General features: G+C 45.4%; 1 protein-coding gene across 1 annotated transcript in view; it reads left to right on the top strand.

Moving 5' to 3' along the window:
• The first annotated feature begins 4,545 nt into the window (after positions 1 to 4,545).
• Positions 4,546 to 20,559, top strand: part of PLCB2 (phospholipase C beta 2) — a 104,810-nt gene continuing 88,796 nt past the window's right edge. The window contains exon 1 of the mRNA XM_083165932.1: positions 4,546 to 4,993. Within this exon, the coding sequence (XP_083022058.1) occupies positions 4,910 to 4,993 (84 nt within the window). The 5' untranslated portion in view covers positions 4,546 to 4,909. The remainder of the gene's footprint in view (positions 4,994 to 20,559) is intronic.

Below are 20,559 nucleotides of genomic sequence, written 5' to 3' on the forward strand. Positions count from 1 at the left end.
GGTGGGTGCAATGTCGCATTAGCAAGACCCCCAAAGCACCAATACAGTGGAACCCCCCCACAAGTGACCCCATTTTGCAAACTACACCCCTCAGGGAATTCATCTAGGGGTATAGTGTACATTTCAAACCCCCAGGGGTTTCACCAATTTTGATACAACTGGGCTGTGCAAATGAAAAATTACATTTTTTTACACAAAAATGCAGTTCTGGCTCAAAATTTTTCATTTTCATAAGGTATGAAGGAGAAAAAGCACCCTAAAATCTGTGCCCCAATTTCTCCCGAGTATGGCAATGCCTCATATGTGACCAAAAAATACCAGTTGGGTGCATGGCAGGACTCAGAAGGGAAGGAGTGATTTTTGGATTTTGCAGCTCAGATTCTGGTGGAATGAATGGTGGGTGCTATGTGGCATTAGCAAGACCCCCGAAGCACGGTGAAATGATGAACCTAATAATCCATAGATGTGTGGTATATTTTAAAACACTCCTTTATACATAGGCCGGGTTTGTCGGGGCAAGTTTCACAGTGGAAAATAGTATCCTTTCTTATTCCCTTTTTATAGCAAACTTTGCACCTTTTTTGTGTCCTGCCCTTTTTTGCAGTGGAGGGGATTTCGTTAGGAAAATGATGCCCTGGTACAATACGGGGGCCAGTACTAGAAGTACTGGGGCCCTCTGCCTGCTGGTTCCCAAATATTAGGCCCTTTATGACTTCCTCTTGAAAGTGCATAAATGTCCCCCTCTGGCTGGTAGAACGGAATAGCACGTAAGCGTTATACAGTGCCATCTGGATGATATACACGGCCAGCTTCTTGTACCAGATTTTTGTTTTCCGCAGGGCACTGTACGGCTTCAGTACCTGATCTGAAAGATCCACTCCGCCCATGTACTTATTGTAATCTAGGATACAATTAGGTTTTGAGGTGTGGGTACTGGTACCTCGTACAGGGATGGAGGTGGTACTGTCTCCATGAATTGTTGTCAGTATAAGGACATCCCTCTTGTCCTTATATTTGACCAACAACATATTTTCGGTGGATTGTGCCCTGCTTTCACCCCTTCTCAGTACTTGGGCAATGTGCGTTTTTGGGAGGCCTCTTTGGTTCTTGCGCACAGTACCGCAAGCTGCTGTACGTCTTAAACCAAGGGCCTTAAACAGGGGGATGCTAGTGTAAAAGTTATCCACATAGAGGTGATAACCTTTATCCAGGAAGGGGTGCACTAAATCCCAGACAATTTTTCCACTAACACCTACGAGGGAGGGGGGGCATTCTGGCGGTTCAATTCTTGAATCCTTCCCTTCATATACCCTAAACCTGTGGGTGTACCCTGAGGTGCTTTCACACAGTTTATACATTTTATGCCATACCTTGCCCTCTTACTGGGAAGGTACTGGCGGAATTTAACCCTTCCTTTAAAATGTATAAGGGACTCGTCGATACAAATAAATTTTTCAGGGATGTACATCTCTGCAAATTTGGCACTGAAATGATCAATGACCGGCCTGACTTTGAATAGCCGGTCAAAGGTGGGATCATCTCTGGGTGGGCACTGTGCATTATCGGTGTAATGTAAAAATTTAAGGATTGTCTCAAAACGAGTCCGAGTCATGGCCATACGATGAAGTGGGGTGCTGTACAGAACATCTGTACTCCAATATTGCCTAATTTCTGGCTTTTTAACTATGCCCATATGTAACACCAGACCCCAAAACGTCATCATCTCTACTGCATCTACAGGGGTCCACCTAGCAAATGATGACGTGGGGTTTTGAGCAATAAACTGCTGGGCATATAAATTACTTTGGTCCATCATTAAATTTATAAAATCATCAGAGAAAAATAATTTGAAAAAGTCAATTTCTCTGAGACCTGTTGAATCAAATTGGATTCCTGGGATGGCCAAAAACTCAGGAACCTGGGGCTCAAAATTGTCTGGTGGTGGGGTCCATACGGGATCAATCATTTGGGGGGGGGTCTCAGCTGCTCTACGGGGGCGTCTTTGAGGGGGTCCCTCATCACTAGAGGAGGAAGATGAGGTTAAGACGAATCCTTCAAATTCCCCGCTTGCATCACTGGCTGTGTCAGAGTCAGAGGCAAGCATGGCATATGCCTCCTCCGCTGAATACATTCTTCTGGATGACTGGGATGACATTTGGGATGACATTTGGGATGCCATTTTTATTTTTGTGTTTCTGTAAGTGTAATGTTTCAACACGTGTATAGTGTAGGGGGGGTACAAACTTTATTTCAACACGGGGGGTATGTAGTGTGTAGTGTGTATGTAGTGCAGAAAAAAAAATACTTTATACAGGAATTTGATCCCAATAAAAAAAAAAAAAATTAGATCAACCCTGTGGCAAAAATGCTGATCTGTGATGTACGTCACTCAGCAACTTCAAGGCAGCTTTTGGTACAACCTTGAAGGGGTTAAAAAAAAAAAAAAAAAAGGTCCTGCGCCAAAAATTGAGCACAGATGTTGGTCAGTAACGTCCGTCACTGAACAGCGCTCAAAGGCAACAGGAATTTGATCCAAAAAAAAAAAAAATAGATCAACCCTGTGCCGAAAATGCTGATCAGTGATGTACATCACTGATTAGCGCTCAGCGGCCACAGGACACCCACAAAAGCAACGTGGGTGTAAAAACAATTTAAAAAAAATAAACCACAGCACTCTCCAAAAAAAAACAATTTAAAAAAACTGCAGAAAAAAATTATATCAACCCTGTGCCAAAAATGCTGTTCAGTGATGTACGTCACTGATCAGCGCTCAGCGGCCACAGGACACCCACAAAAGCAACGTGGGTGTAAAAACAATTTAAAAAAAATAAACCACAGCACTCTCCAAAAAAAAATTTTTTTTAAAAAACTGCAGAAAAAAAATTATATCAACCCTGTGCCAAAAATGCTGTTCAGTGATGTACGTCACTGATCAGCGCTCAGCGGCCACAGGACACCCACAAAAGCAACGTGGGTGTAAAAACAAAACCCCACTGCACTCTCCAAAAAAACAACAACTGCAGATCAGTGATGCAGTGATGCAACACTGATTAGCAGTGAGGGGCAGCAGGCACACAACTGTGGGTGCAACCTGACAGGGTATATATAAAAAAAAAACCCTGCACCCCCAAAAAGTTGCTGATCAGTTAATTTATACTGATCAGCACAAAAGGGGGGGCAGCAGTCAGTTGCACAGGCAGCACAACCTTTGGTGCAACTGACAGGTATATATATATAAAAAAAACAAACCCTGCACCCCCAAAAAGTTGCTGATCAGCACAGATATACTGATCAGCACAAAAGGGGGGGCAGCAGACACAAAATATAGCACTCTCTATCACTCTCTGTCACTATCTCTCACTATCTCTCACTATCTCTCACTCTATGACACTGCAGCAGCAGCACACAGGAAGTCACAAGATCCAGGAAGCATCCAGCTGCTGGCAGCACGCTACCAGCGGTGATCAGGTAAGTATCAGGCAAGGATCAGGTCAGTATATCACGACAGATTTGCAAGGTGACCGCTCTGCACGCAATTCCAGACCGGAATGGCATCTGCAGCGCAGTCACCGTTAGTTTAAATCACGCGCCATGGCTGTGATTGGTCCGTCGGTCCGACGGACCAATCACAGCCTTGGGGGCAGGTGGGGTGAGGTGTGGTCATCACCGGTGACCCCCTCACACCCGGCGGTGATTGATCCCTGTGTTACCGAGCGTCTGATTCGCCGGTAACACAGGAAAACGCTGCGATTGGCTGTTCACATTGAACAGCCAATCGCAGCGATCGCCGACGGGGGGGAGGCATCGCCGCCCCCCCTGGGCATGCTGGGACATGTCTGCTGTCAGGGACAGCAGACATGTTTAAACATGTTTAAACTGTCACCGCGTGTCAGGAAGTACATCCCGGCCATGACGTATATATACGTCAAATGTCGGGAAGGGGTTAAAGTCTGAACCATTCTCAGCAGCAGCACCCTACCAGACTGGCTATTGTCATGTTGGACGCCCTGGGTTGTGCGGAAGGCACCCATGGGGCAGTCTCCAGCCACACTAAATGTATTGTGGTGTTGGTTAGTGTATTGATGGGCTGTGCTAATTCCTGACGATCCTGTTGGTTAGTGTAATGATGGGCTGTGCTAATTCCTGACCATATTTGTAGCTGTGTGATCAGGTCTGAATTACCCCCACTGAACAGAGTTCTCCAAGGTGGAGGAGGAGCCTTTTTCCCGTTTCCCCTAACCTTTCAGAAGCCAGGTACAGTAATGGTGTACACACAGTGTGAGTACCGTGCAATGCGATCCCGAGGTGATCTGATCACATTGGGATCGCATCGCATGGCATGCATGTGATCTGCATACAACTTTGACCATATAGTCAATGCAGCCAAGACTTCCTGCTTGCGATATGTGAACGTGCATTGAGATCCCATCGGGATCGCGAGGGTTAAAAAAAACCCATGCGATCCCGATTAGATTTTGACTATATGGTCAAAATCTCATGCAGACTGTACCCGCGTGTACACACCATAAGTGTGTATAATGAGGCCTTGCGGTTTCTCAATAGGTAACACTGCAGTGGTGAAACAGTGACAAGATAAGCGATGGAACTCTCCGGAAGCAAGAAGTTAAAAGAAAAAAAGGAAGTTCTCTGGCAGGACAGCTTAGACAGACGTTGTTGTTAGCCATTCTCTCTCTAACCTGCTTAGAGACTGCTGGACGGGGTACATGCTGGGAGGTGGACGTTTCCCAACCTGCTTATTTACAATGCAGATTGTGGGATCCTGGAGGATTTGGTTGTAGAGTCACTTGGCTATAAAACAAGGAAGTCACAGAGCTATGGCTGGTGATACACAAGCTTCAGGATACATAATGTGACAAGCCAGAGAGGAGCATTCCCCTCACAGCGCAGCATGTCCATGCTAACTCACAGTCTGAGTCCTCCGGAGGTGAAAGCGTACCTGTCTAAGGGGGAACGCTTTATAAAATGGGACGATGTAAGTATTCTTTTCTTACTATGGTCTCTTATCCAACCTGGTGACGGCTCATAGGGGTACTTAGTATGTATTTCGTCACGTTACTGAATCCGTGTATCTGGGGTAGTTTGGTATTATACTTATTTTGCCCTTTATGGAATGAAGCAGATGTTTTATGTACTCACTATGGTTGATGTGCTTTATCTAAAAACGCAATATTCCTGTAAACTATGGGAGGAAGATGGCACGGAATTGATGTCTGTTGTACCGATGTCATTTCATCATCTGCTGCAAAGTCATTTGGAAATTTCGGAGCTAAGACTTTTTTTTTTTCTTTTAAAGCATCGATCATTTACTAGGAAAAACCAGGCGAGGTAAATGATTGCCGCTTTAGAAAAATCTGCAATCGTGCGGCATCACTAGCAAACTCAGATGCTATTTAATGCCCCCTCTTTGTGCTGTTGTTTTATCTCCACTCAAAGGTCGACATGGCTAAGGTCGACAGGATCAGAAATGCGACAGAAGCATAAGGCTAACAATGGGACGGTCGACAGTAAAAAGGTCAACAAGAGTTTTTCACGTTTTTTTGAGAATAAACACAAGGCACCGTGCCCAAAGCATAGTGAGCGCAGCGGTACACTTAGACGGTGTGTATCTCGACTAGGTCGACATTCGGGACAAAAAAACATGAAAAACTCATGTCGACAGTCGATTTTGACTGTCGACTTTCCCATTGTCGACCTAATGCTTGTGCTGACCTGTCGACTTTAGCCATGTTGACCTATTCCAGGTATCGACCTAAGTCCTGTCAACCTTCAGTGGATGACCTAATGCTTTCAACCCTCTGACCAGGGGCGTAACTATAGCACCGCAGCCCCCGCCACCGCGGGGGGGCGCTGTGCATGTGGGGGCGCCGGGGGCTGCGGTGCTATAGTTACCCCCACCAATCCCCCGCAGACTTACGTAACTCGCTGGTCCCGGCGGCTCCGTTCTTCTGATGAGGACCACCACAAAATGGCCGCCCCCATATAGCACACTGTTCTCTGAAACTGTCTGCTGTATGGGGGCGGCCATTTTGTGGTGGTCCTCAGCAGAAGAACGGAGCCGCCGGGACCAGCGCGATAGGTAAGACTGTGCGGGGGAGGGGGTTAGCATGGGCGGCGGGGCGGCGGCGGGGGGTGGGTATGGGCGCCCCCCCTAACGGCGGGGGGGGCACCCAAAACGTAGCTACGACACTGCCTCTGACACATACCCCAGAGTATCGCCCCTGTCCCCCTGTGCTTGGAAACATACAGGCTGTGTGATATTTGGCTATTACTGTACGTTGATTCAATCCGAGAGCCAAAAGCGCCAACACTGGTGGCGTCAAAGCCGGAAAAACCTCCGTTATCTCTCTTCGCTGTTTACCTACGGTTTATGGCGGGGATCTCCGTCTTCTCCAATGTTACCATAATATCTGCAGTTTATATGCCCAACGTCTAGTCAGGCTCAACAGTCCGAGCGCTAGTAGCAGACCCAGCGGTGAGACACTTTACAATAAGAACATTAACATCGTTCAACACTCAACGTTGACCGTTTTTCAATAAAAAAAAAAAAATTACAATTCATTTAAAAATTTAAACCAGACCGTTTAAATTAAAAAAAAAGAAAAAAATTCAGGCTGCAAAGGGTTAATACTACAGGCTTGATTTTGGAACAAAGAAACAAACAAAAAAAAAAAAAAAAACACTTTTTGCAAAAAACCTTCAACACGTTCTTATTTTCTAAACTCATTTGATGACTATAAATGTATTTATATAATTCTGTTCTATAGAGAATAATTATCACTTATATTTGTGTCTGTCACATCTGAGCTTACAAGTCCCTAACAGGCAAACACAAACACACAATAAGTAAGTGGTTCCCAAACAGGGTCCCCAAGGCACCCCAACAGTCCATCTTTTATGTACATGCCTGTTTGAGCACAGATTGTATAATCAAACTGAATGAGGTACTAATTAAGTCCTCTGTGCTTAAGCATTGATATCCTTAAAACCTGGACTTTTGGGGTGTCTTGAGGACCGCGTTTGGTGCATTTGAGCACATTGTAGTCAGCAGCTGTACACATCTTAGTATACAAACTCTCCATAGATGGAAACCAGTCAGTCACTGAGCTCATGATCCCCGCGCTGTAACAATGCTGACCACTGTTCTACTGTCATGCACTTTGCTTATTCATATATTCAGTTAGTGTCGGATCCATGTCGACATTATTTTGTCGTAATGGATCCGAAACTACTTATTCAATGCAGCGGCCAATCCCTGCCGGAATCTGAAATCTTTTCAAGTCAGATTGTGATTGACTGAAATAGGATTTGGCCCTGTTTTTGACAAAAGCAGGTGGATTGGCAGCTATTCTACCAATCCACCTGGTTTCCGGCAAGTCGGAACATTCTGATCTGTCAGAAAAAAGCAGCTAGAATTGAGTAGGTCGGAACCCCTTCTGACGAGTTCCGACTGGAATTGAATATACCCAATAGTGTTGTTAGATGTTACCTGCGGATTGATAGTGATGAGATCAGTGTGTGTTCACTACATCTTGGTGATTTTGCTGCATGCAGAACAGTGGGTCCCTGTATCTGTGCACCGATTGTCGTTTGCCTGATTGTACCTGAGTAGTTGGGACTGACACGGTTTTCTAACGTAGGATGAGTACAGGACTGATGTGATCTCATGCAGACCAGGACAGTGCCAGTGAACGCCATATTGTTTGCAGGTGTTCAGGGACAGGTGAAATAGCGACAGCCTAGAGAACTACTGTAGTTTGTGGCTGCTGGTAGTGACTGATGATTTTACTTATTTATTTTATTTCATAGCTGTCATATATTAATTGCTTTTGGGGCTGATTTATCACCATCCGCATCTGAGTATGTGAATTGATAAAACTGACCCAATCCATAATGCGATAATTGATTACATTGCACTGATCTATCAAGTATGTGGCGGATTCAGACCTGATTGCAGAGTACGCCTTCAGATAGGTTCCATCCATATAGAGTATTATCCCGCCCCCTGCTAGACTTGACTAGTGGATTGCTGATCTGCAAATCCATTCGCAACTCACTCGTCAATCTAATGATTTTCCCAGTCTGTGCAAGTGCGTGTAACACGGACCGTTCCACAGCCGACATCACATACCTCCCTGAAAACACCTGGGCACTCCGGCATTTTTCCTGGCACTCCAAGAAAATGGCCGATAACCACCCCCAAATGCCGGCTACCTGTCTGTCAAGTTGTGAGGGGATTGCAGACAAAGTAATGGCTGATTTTGTCGCTGTTTGGCCTTGCTCATGCATGCTACAATCCATACGTATGCGCAGTTGTTCGGTAATTGAACGCCTTGTGAATTCACACAACAGCGATCAGGTCTGAATAACCCCAATGGGCACAAACAGGAAATAGGTGTATGCGATTTGTATATGGGGCCTGATTCTGGATCACTCGCAAAAGCAAATTCTCTCTCTAATTGGCAACACCATGTGCACTGCAGGTGGGGCAGATGCAACAGGTGCAGAGACAATTAGATTTGGGTGAGGTTTTACTTCAAACTGATATCTATATTGCAGTCTAAAAATAAAGCAGCCAGTAGTGCAGTTGTTATGCAGTGCAGCATGGTTTTCTCCTTTAGATAGAGAATTTGCTTTTGCAAGTGAACCAGAATCAGACCCAGGGAGTAGGCTACTGTTGTCGTTAGCAATGTATTTAAACAGTTGGCGATTACAGCGCGGTATTGCTACGGTATGTCCCAAGAGAAACATTTGGGTGAGGTTAGGCGCATAGCTGATGACTGTTAGGGGCCAATCCAGCGACTTGGCTTTACACGAGGACCATAATAACAACAGGAGCATACTGTACCATACACGTTTGTGTGCAGTCTGACAAATACTATAAACATAAATAAATATATTTACACCTAGATGTTTCCCCGTATAAATACCCGCCCGCGAATATACACAACAACACTGTCCACAACCACTGCTATATTTAAGGGTATGTCTAGCGCAGTTCGAATATTTGTACTTTTACCCCCTAAGGTGGACAACCATGTTTACTAGCAGCTCGCCCCGAACCACTGAGAACAAACGTAGGGCCTGATTCAGTACAGCTCCGCTCATTCGCTGCTTAGAAAGAGGCTTATCGCCACCCGCCCTGCACATGCGTATAATCGGCCATACGCATGCACGGAGCTGCACCAACGGTCCAAGCAGAATCAGGCCCTTAGTGCGCAGGTGACTATATATTTCTCGCCATTATCAATATGTACTGTCACTAATGGCTTCCTCATAGGGTTTCCCAGTCTCGTGGATCAGCGGGATCCCAGGATTTGACACCAAACTTGCCAGGATTTGAATCCCGGGATTGTAGTTCCCAATCCTAGGATTTTGGGATTAGGCGCGTTCTTACTTCATGCTCCAATTGGGCATAGAGGCATATTATAATAGTTTTATAATAGTTTGATGAGCGCAACGATGCACCGTTCCAGAACCATGGCAAGTGCACGCGGTCCAGCTGTACAGTGTCCATGGCAACCTATGTTGACAAAGACACGATTTTTTTTCTAAACAGGGGCGTGGTCATGTCCCCTCCATTGGCCACACCCCATTTCCTCCCTGCCTACATGCTGCACATTTATCTCTGTAGCACAAGAAGCCTGGTGGTAGATGTTGCAATGGGCATATCGGGCACCGCACATATAGCAGCTATAAGAGTATATTATATAGTAATGACTTTTCCGTGGCGTGCTGCAGTTATGTCATTATTCTCTGTCATACAGTTACCGCTTACAATGTACAGCCACACAGGGTAAGCCCAGGAACCTAAAAGAGGAACAGACAACAAAGATTATTTACAAAGCTGTTTTGCAATACCATTCATCTATTTCTGTGCTACTGCATATGTCTATGAGGCTAAGCCCAGACTGGGCAAAATACTCCACAGGGCCTCACTGTATGTGGCCCATGAGGCAATTGGCTCTGGCCTGTTTCCTCTTATCCCTTGATAACGTTCTGCAGCCCGCCTAGTACTTAGCTATGCAATGCAGATGATTGGCCGCTGTACTACAGCAGAGCCTCATGCTCTCCCCTTCTGTATTACACACTGAGGGGTATGCAGTGCCCCTGACGGCGAGCTATCAACGGGGAGAAGTGCCGATAGCTCACCATCAGTATTCACTGCCCCTGACGGCGAGCTATCAATGGTGAGAAGTGCCGATAGTTCACCATCAGTATTCACTGCACTCCCCTTTACTCGCTGTTCCCTTTGGCGAGGTGGAAACGGCGAGTGTTGCCAATAAAATGGCAGGGCTCATCACAAAATGCGTATGTGTGACATGCTGCAAGGTCCGATGCGCTGTCCCGTTCGCATTGGACCCGGACCCTGTAGTCACACCGGCGGGACAAAAGATGTCTTGTAATCTTTGGCAGAGTGGAAGAACTTGGAAGGAGTGCAGGATAAGTGGGAAAAATTAAAAAGTGCAATTCTAAAAGCAACAGAACTTGGGTCCTTATTTTGGTTCATTCTTTCTGACAAAATCCTTCTTAGATGGACAAAACCATGTGCACTGCAGGGGGGCAGATGTAACATGTGCAGAGAGAATTAGATTTGGGTGAGTAATTTTGTTTCAGTGCAGGGTAAATACTGACTGCTTTATTTTTACACTGCAATATAGATCTCACTTTGAAGTAAAACCCCACCCAAATCTAATTCTCTCTGCACAAGTAACACATGCCCCACCTGCAGTGCACATGGTTTTGCCCATCTAAGAAGGATTTTGTCAGAAAGAATGAACCAAAATAAGGCCCTTTGTGTCAAAAGAGTTAGGAAAAACACAAGAAAAAGAAAGCCATTGTGGTTTGCAAAAGAAGTAGCAAGTATTATGAAAGCAAAAAAGTTGGCCTTTAAGAAATTTAAGCAGACGCAGAAGAATGAGGACAAAGAGGTGTATCTTGTTAGACAGAAGGAGGCTAAGAAAGTAATCAGATGTGCAAAAGCACAGGCTGAAGAGAAAATGGCCCAGTCAGTGGGTAAAGGGGGGAAAACTTTTTTTAGGTATATAAGTGAAAGAAGAAAAACAAAAAGTGGAATAATTAGACTGAAGACAGAGAGTGGAAGTTTTCTTGAGGGGGACAATGTAATAGCAGATAATATTAATAATTATTTCTGCTCAGTATTCACTGCTGAAAGAGAGGGAAAGGGGCCACAGTTAAGTTGCAAGTATAGTCAGAAAACTGAGGGAGAGACAAGTACATTTACAGAGGAGAAAGTCCTCACAGAACTCTCAAAACTGAAAGTGGATAAATCAATGGGGCCAGATGGGATACATCCAAGGATACTAAAAGAGCTTAAAGGGGAGCTGGTAAAACCAATAACAGAATTATTCAACCAGTCACTAGCTACTGGAGTAATCCCAGAGGACTGGAAAACAGCAAATGTAGTCCCACTGCACAAAAGTGGAAGCAAGGAAGAGGTAAGCAACTATCGACCAGTGAGCCTTACATCAGTAGTAGGGAAATTGATGGAAACACTCTTAAAACAAAGAGTTGTAGAATATCTCAAAACCAGCAATTTACAGGATCCAAAACAGCATGGGTTTACTGGGGGAAGATCATGTCAAACAAATCTTATTGACTTTTTTGACTGGGTGACTAAAGTAATAGATCAAGGTGGGGCTGTAGATGTAGCTTATCTAGACTTTAGTAAAGCTTTTGACACTGTCCCACATCGCAGACTGTTAAATAAACTTGAAAGCTTGGGATTGGATTCTAAGATAGTTGAATGGATAAGAGCGTGGTTGCAGGACAGAAAACAGAGAGTTGTAGTAAACGGAGTACAGTCAAAGGAGGGAAAGGTTACAAGTGGAGTACCCCAGGGATCTGTACTTGGACCGGTGCTTTTTAATATCTTTATTGGTGATATTGCAAATGGAATTGAGGGTAAAATGTGCCTTTTTGCAGATGACACAAAGGTATGCAACAGGGTAGACACACCAGGAGGGGTAAAACAAATGATTGAGGATCTAGGCAGATTAGAGAAATGGTCAAGAGAATGGCAACTACAGTTTAATGCCAAAAAATGCAAAATCATGCACTTGGGTCTCAGAAATCCAAAGACTCAATATAGTATAAATGGCACTATAATGAAAACTACTGAGGAAGAGAGGGATCTAGGTGTCACTATTTCAGGGGACTTAAAAGCAGGTAGGCAATGTAACAAAGCAATGAAGAAGTCAAGTCAGATGCTTGGTTGCATAGGGAGAGGTATCAGCAGTAGAAAGAAAGAAGTAATAATGCCACTGTATAGGTCATTGGTACGACCTCACCTAGAGTATTGTGTTCAGTTCTGGAGGCCATATCTCCAGAAGGATATAAATACATTAGAGACTGTACAAAGAAGAGCAACTAAAATGGTGCATGGACTACTGTACATCACAAAACGTACCAGGAAAGACTAAAAGATCCTAATATGTATACTTTAGAGCAGAGAAGGGAAAGGGGGGACATGATAGAAACTTTCAAATATATCAAGGGCTTTAACAAGGTACAGGTGGGAGACATTCTTCACAGGAAGAGGAGCAACAGAACACGAGGACATGCACTGAAACTAGAGGGAGGAAGATTCAGGTGGGAGACATTCTTCACAGGAAGAGGAGCAACAGAACACGAGGACATGCACTGACACTAGGGGGAGGAAGGTACAGGTGGGAGACATTAGTCACATAAAGAGGAGCAGCAGAACACGAGGACACGCACTGACACTAGGGGGAGGAAGGTACAGGTGGGAGACATTCTTCACAGGAAGAGGAGCAACAGAACACGAGGACATGCACTGACACTAGAGGGAGGAAGATTCAGGGGAAATGTGAGGAAGAATTTTTTCACAGAAAGAGTAGTAGATAAGTGGAATAGCCTCCCAACAGAGGTGGTAGAGGCAAATACAGTAGTACAATTTAAACATGCTTGGGATAAGCATATTGATATCCTTACAAAAAAATAAGGATCAAATATGGTTTGAGGTAACATGTTTAAAAAAGGGGCAGACTAGATGGGCCAAGTGGTTCTTATCTGCCGTCACATTCTATGTTTCTATGTTTCTATAGGACCCATGCGTGGCACATTGCGGATGCTCTTTAGGACCCGCGATGCGCCGGTCCGTTCCATAGTGTGCCAGCGGTGAAGCACCACAGGCATACACCTATGTGCGGTGGTGGGGTCCTGGCAGCACGGTCGGAGTGGTGGCAGGGAGCTGGCAGCAGCATTTGCCGTGTGAAAAAATATTTTGAAAAGACTGGCCTGCCACTGATTGGCTGAGAATTTTTTTCAAATTCAGTAGCCGCTTCCCGCTCCACCACCCGGCGAATGACACTACAAGCTCCCGCTGCCCGCCCCCGCCGCTGCTGCTGCAGCAGCTCCCCGGGAGAGAGATATTACATGCAATAAATTGCATGCGATTTATTGCATGTAAAAATGCCACATCAAGTGGCAAAAATTTCCGGGCATAACACCTGGGGGGTTAATGGATAAAACCATGTGCACTGCAGGTGGGGCAGATGTAACATGTGCAGAGAGAATTTCATTTGGGTGAGTTAATACTGGCTGCATTATTTTTAGACAGCAGGCAGTCACTAGGGCAGTGTTTCCCAAACTGGGTCCCAATACTTTACTTGGCAGTCAGTGTCACCGGTCACTTCTATCTATACCACAGCTCCGTACTACAGGTTGAGTATCCCTTATCCGTATATCCAAAAAACTGAAATATTCTGGTTTTTCAGAATATTTCGTTTTTTTCCCCCTGCCCCTTTTTTCATACTTACCTTGTCCTAAGGCGTCCATGGTGGGCTTCAGCATCCTCTTCAGCGGCATCTCTGGTCCCAGGGGTGCATTACGCGAGTGCACAGGGGCTCCGGTGACATCACCAGCGCGTCCATGCACTCATGCAATTCACCCCTGTGACCACTGAAGAGGTTCCTGAAGGATTGCCATGGACGCCGGGGGACACTGTGGATGCTGGGGGACCATTGGGGCACCCCCAGGGGACCAGGTAAGTATGTTAAAAAAATCAATATTCCAAAAACCTGAAAAATCCCTTATCCAAAATGCTTGTGGTCCAAAGGGATACTCAACCTGTATAACTGCTGAGTGGACAAGTTTATGTTTGGTGTAATCCACCCTTAAACAAGGACATATCAAAGTGTAAAGCCCTGTACACACGCTTAGATTTGCTTTAGATTTGATGTTAGATTCGATTTTCTATTAGATCTGGCATTAGATCTTCCCATTCCATTTGGCATTAGATCTGTACGTTTGCATTCGATTCGATTTCGATTTCACAATGTAGGCACAATGTACTCATTCGATTTACTGGATCGGATTCGAGATTTCCTTGGCTGCACAGAAGATTTTTCTATTCGATTTTGAGAAAACGGGAGCGCGCATCGAATCGAATGCAGATCAAAAGTGTCCTAAAAACCATTCGATGTGGATTCGATTTTGCTTCTATAAGCAAAATCGAATCGAAAACAGGGAAAAATCTAAGCGTGTGTACTCAGCTTTAGATGTGGAATTCAATTCAATTTCGATTCGATATGCCGTTCGATTAGATTTCTACTATGTAGTCTGACAATCGGATTGGGATCGAATCTGCATCTGTTGCTGCTAAAAGCATTCAATGTGCATTCGATTTCCATTACATTTTTACTATATAGTCAAAAGCAAATGTTGTATCTAAGCGTGTGCACAGCATTATCAGCACTGTAGGCCTCTTGCACAGCAATGTACCGGACTCCTGATACTCACCCATTTATGAGAATACATAAAAAAAATCATAACTTACCTCTTCTGCGGTGCTATAACTTCATTCGTCATCGGGTAGAACCTTCATCTTCATATATTAAATATGTTTTATATTAGAAGAGAACTTTGGTCTGGCAAGGGGGATTACTATTAAACTGACACTCACCAGGGCGCATACCTCCCAACAGTCCCGATTTCAGCGGGACAGTCCCGATTATCAGGGCCTGTCCCGCTGTCCCACCCGCGGACGGCAGTGTCCCGTGGTGAGGGGGGGCTGTTGGGAGTCCCCCCCTGTCAGCTGCTAAGCAGCGGGGAATAAACGCTGTGCGCATGCGCACAGCGTCTATTCCCGCAGCCAGGGGGCTGGGGGCATGGCTAGAGGCTCACAGAGCCTCTGGGTCATGCCCCCATAGCGGCAAAATGGGGGCGTGGCCTCGTGGGAGAGCCGCGAGTATAGGTCACGCCCCGAAATTAGGCCACGCCCCCACAGCAGCTGTGTCCCGCATCGAACTCGGCAGAAGTTGGGAGGTATGAGGGCATGATTGAAGAAGTCCTGAAAACATGGCATGTTAGCGGTATTGGAGGATCAGGGTTGAACATCCCTGTTTTATACTAAGCAATGTCATTTGGAAAGTTTTGGGGGAAGCATAGATGGAACAAGAGTTCCCAATAATATAAAAGTTGATGAATGAGGGGGTGGGGGCAGGAACCTGAGGAAGAAAAGAAGAAAATACCTCATCACCAACATAGGGGGGAACATTTAGGGAAGAGGAAGTAAGTTAGGAAATGCTTTGAGGATCGTCTTCCTTAGAACTCACTATTTATGTTATTAAAGTTACACAAATGTAGATGGCAGCAGATGATTCTGTATTCCTGCTGTATATACAGGTACGGGTCATAGGGATAACTAAATAAGATCGAGTTAGATTAGGTCGACCACTAAAGGTCAACACATAAAATAGGTCGACAATGGCAAAGTCGACAGTCAAATTCTTTCCGAATTTCGAAGTAAGTTGACATGGATACCGTATCAGTGCACCAAGTCCACTCGCTGCGCTCGGCACACTGTTATCTTCTCCCTCCACGCACTAGTGGATGGTAAGGTATAATACCGCCTGTCGGCACATGTCGGCTCAGAAAAATGTGAGACTCATGTCAACCCCCCCCCCCCCCCTATAAACGTTAATATTACTGGCTGAACAATGGTACAGAAATATTATTCCTGAAACACAGAACAAGCAATTAAAAAATGTTAGGGGTGGAATTTACTTGATCGCTGGGCTCTGGAGATTCACAGCCCAGCAATCTGATTTGGATCCAAAGTCCTGCACAGCATCCAACTGGAAGGCACCCCTTTCACACTTGCAAAATATCCCGGGTTGTTGCACATGAACGCGCATCAACCCGGGATTTAGCTCAGTGTGAAAGGGTCTTGAAAGAATATCCCGGGATGAATATTCCGGGATTGCTACCCAGGTCCTGACCTGGGTAGATTCCGGAATCAACCCGGGATGCGGTCAAGGTGAATGGTCCCGTACCCGGGATTGGGTACACGGGACTTTAAAAAAGCTGCTGATTGGAGCTTTCTTGGGCTCACAAATGCTGATGTCATCTTTTAGAGCCCATGAGTCCATTTCTAATGACATGCATATGTATGTGCAGGGATTTCCTGGGATCAGTGTGAATGGGGCTGTGCCAGGTCGATCCAAGGTCTTAGTGCAGGGTGAAAGGGTACATTCCCTGGATGCGTCCGGGAACACATTCCCGGGTATGACCCGGCTCTGCGAATGTGAAAGGGGTATGAATGTTACCCCTGATTTGAATTCAGTTTTGACAAAGCGGGGTATTTTTGCCAGGCAGAAATACAGTAGCGGCCGCTTCCGACATTATTATTATTCAAATCTCATTCGACCTATTCAGTGTGGGGTCCGTTCTGACTGTAGGAATATATTTTGCCAGTCGGAAAGTCCCGGCATCTGTAAAAACGGCGCTGATAGTTGAAAATGGTTGCGGATTCCACAGCGCCCGTTTCCGACAATACAGATTTGCCTAAGCAGGGAGGCGCGCCTGTTGCAGACGAGTCCCGGCCAGGATTGAATACGGTCGTCCAGTATTTTCTCCCGGCGGATATAGCTCCCGGGAGTGAATAACCCCAAAAATCTTTTATTTAGGATAGTTAAATTATTTAAAGTGAATAATAAAAACACAAAGAAATTAAACATTATATGTGTATAAATTAGAAAGCGTAATGCTAATCGCACTCTCTTCTTTGGAACAGAACAAAAACAGGAAGTTTAATTGCTTGTTTGCAAACCCCACTCACCACCCAGGAACTTCATACAATTATGATATTAATCCTAAATCGCATTTTCCTATCTGATATAGATATTAATTTAATAATTAGTAAACTAGAAATGAACGAACCAACACAATTACGTTCGGCAAACACTTTACAAACTACCACAACAGCGGTGGTCTGAATTCGCGCGCACTGAGCATTAGCAATCTGACGAATGCTGGCAGCACAACAGCCACATTACTGCATTTGCATTATGCTTAGGTGACTTAATTTGACAGCAAAGGATTTATGTCATTTAGAACATTAAAATGTCTTTGTACGATTTACGGTTTGTTTAGCATTTGCTGCAGTATTTGAGAGTCATTTGTTATTAAAATACATGCAAATGTGGAAGCAAGCGAACGTCTTGTCACGTGTCGGGTTCTGTGCGGCCACAAACATACAACCAACCCGGTTCTGTGATATGAGGAGAGAGACGTGTGCGAGCTCTGTTTGAGAAAACACTTACTCAGCCTGAGAGTCATTAACTGTTGATGTTGCAGATGTAACGCAGAGATATTGGTTAGAATTATTCGAATACTTGTATCAGGTCATGGCAAACAAATGATTCACTATTGCCATATTAATGTGATAAAACCACAGCACTGATATAGGGGGTTATTCAGACCAGAGGCCCTGTTCAGGTTGGCTTGAACATCGCAGCTTACTGAGTGCCTGAGATTCCAGCCGCCTGATTGCTCCCCCCCCCCACCCGCCACCACCACCGATTCCCCTTGGTAACAAGCGAGGGGATGTGTGACGCAAACACATCCCCTCACACGCCTCTGCTGCAGGAGAAATCATTTGGTGGTCGACCATGTGGAAACTGACTGTTATTTGCGTGCGCCTGGACGAAAATGGGGCAGGGGGCTGATGTCCTGCATCATTGTAAACATTTGCAATTCCATCCTGTGATAAAATCCTTTCCATTTGTAATCGCTGGCCGTATGCATGTTGATTGACAGGAAGCCGGCGTTAATGGCTGGTAACCGGCTATATTTTCAGGGTATATCGGGGAAAATCATAGTTGCCTACCCCCTGCATTCTGCAGGAGACTCCCTGACATAGCAGTAATCTCCCTCTCTCCCTCATTAGTCTAGCAATCTCCCCCATGTCTCCTAGCCCACATTACACTGTTACATCATAGTTACCTCCCCTCCTGCATTCTGCAGGAGACTCCCTGACATAGCAGCAATCTCCCTCTCTTCCTCATTAGTCTAGCAATCTCCCTCATGTCACCTAGCCCACATTACACTTACACCATAGTTACCTCCCCTCCTGCATTCTGCAGGAGACTCCCTGACATAGCAGTAATCTCCCTCTCTCCCTCATTAGTCTAGCAATCTCCCCCATGTCTCCTAGCCCACATTACACTGTTACATCATAGTTACCTCCCCTCCTGCATTCTGCAGGAGACTCCCTGACATAGCAGCAATCTCCCTCTCTTCCTCATTAGTCTAGCAATCTCCCTCATGTCACCTAGCCCACATTACACTGTTACATCATAGTTACCTCCCCTCCTGCATTCTGCAGGAGACTCCCGGACATAGCAGCAATCTCCCTCTCTCCCTCATTAGTCTAGCAATCTCCCTCGTAACCTTCCTTTGATAAAGCTGCTCCCTTATGCAGCGAAATGCGTCAGGCACCTTGCACCAGCTACCTACTACCAGCTCATCTTTGCCACCTACCACCATTTGGGGATCCAGACCAGCCGCCACCGGATTGCTTCACCTCTAAACAGACCGTTTGAAATGGAGTCCTGAGGCTGATACCCTCAAAACCAATTGTTGGACCTTGCTCTAATGCCATCCTAAGAAGGATTAAGAACCACATTTGGGACTACCTGCGGTAAATATCACTCTTACCTTTCATGTGAAGAGACTTTATAACTTTTCCGGAAACAGGCGACGTTTATAGGAATGGACCCTATTCTCAGGCAACAAATTTCTCTAGGTGCTGGTGCATTTGTTTTATGAATTTGTCTATTTTAATCTACTTGTGCACTTTATATATTAAATGTGATATTGTCTTACATTGATTTAGCGCTACTATTTTTTTGTATATTTCTTGTCTATCTTAGGGGACTCTCAATCCCCCCCTAGTAGCTGCTCCACACCACAACCCACTACAGCGCCCATTTGGGTTGGTTTACAACCACTTGTTTTTTCTACCTCGTCACCTAGCCCACAATACACTGTTACATCATAGTTACCTCCCCTCCTGCATTCTGCAGGAGACTCCCTGACATAGCAGCAATCTCCCTCTCTCCCTCATTAGTCTAGCAATCTTCCTCATGTCACCTAGCCAACATTACACTGTTACATCATAGTTACCTCCCCTCCTGCATTCTGCAGGAGACTCCCTGACATAGCAGCAATCTCCCTCTCTCCCTCATTAGTCTAGCAATCTCCCTCATGTCACCTAGCCCACATTACACTGTTACATCATAGTTACCTCCTCCCCCCCTGCATTCTGTAGGAGACTCCCTGACATAGCAGCAATCTCCCTCTCCCTCATTAGTCTAGCAATCTCCCTCATGTTACCTAGCCCACATTACACTGTTACGTCATAGTTACCTCCCATCCTGCATTCTGCAGGAGACTCCCTGACATAGCAGCAATCTCCCTCTCTCCCTCATTAGTCTAGCAATCTCCCTCATGTCCCATAGTCCACATTACACTGTTACATCATAGTTACCTCCCCTCCTGCATTCTGCAGGAGACTCCCTGACATAGCAGCAATCTCCCTCTCTCCCTCATTAGTCTAGCAATCTCCCTCATGTCACCTAGCCCACATTACACTATTACATTTTTGGGGTAAAAAGGAATGAGAGACAGATACAGTTACATTGAATCATCAGTGTCATTTCCCAGCACGTTACCAAGTATAGTAGCTCTTACTAACTGCTTTGGGGCTCATCTACATTTGGATATAAGTCATTTTAGAAGATTCCTCTCAGATGTAGCAGTACACACCCACGCTTCTAGGTGCCACGTTCACAATCTCTTTTCACAATCTCTCCATATATGGAACTAGACACGCCCTTTAAGTGGAGCATGACAGACCCCCTCAATGGGTGCGCAGTGCAAAATTATACTACCAACTATAATTTCCCTAAAACTAGTTTTCAAAAGTATGGGGAAAATGCATGTGTGCCCCAGCTGTGAGGGTAAGTCATGTGACATCAGCTCCGTCCCCCGATCAGCCTGATTCTATCACAGCTGCTGAGTAAGTCCTGGGCTATGCACAGACGGCACACACTGGGGAATCATTACATGGTGAGCGGCTGTTATCTGGGAGTGGTGCACCCCTGTTGCACAGGTACTTGTAGTGCCACGTAAAAAGATGTAGTCAGCCGGCAGGGTGACTAGAGACAGACATACGGCAAATAGCATGGGTGCGTGTCTAGATGTAGTCAGCCG

This window comes from Crinia signifera, chromosome 12, assembly GCF_055691185.1.
Source record: "Crinia signifera chromosome 12, ASM5569118v1, whole genome shotgun sequence".
In the NCBI taxonomy this organism is placed as follows: domain Eukaryota; kingdom Metazoa; phylum Chordata; class Amphibia; order Anura; family Myobatrachidae; genus Crinia; species Crinia signifera.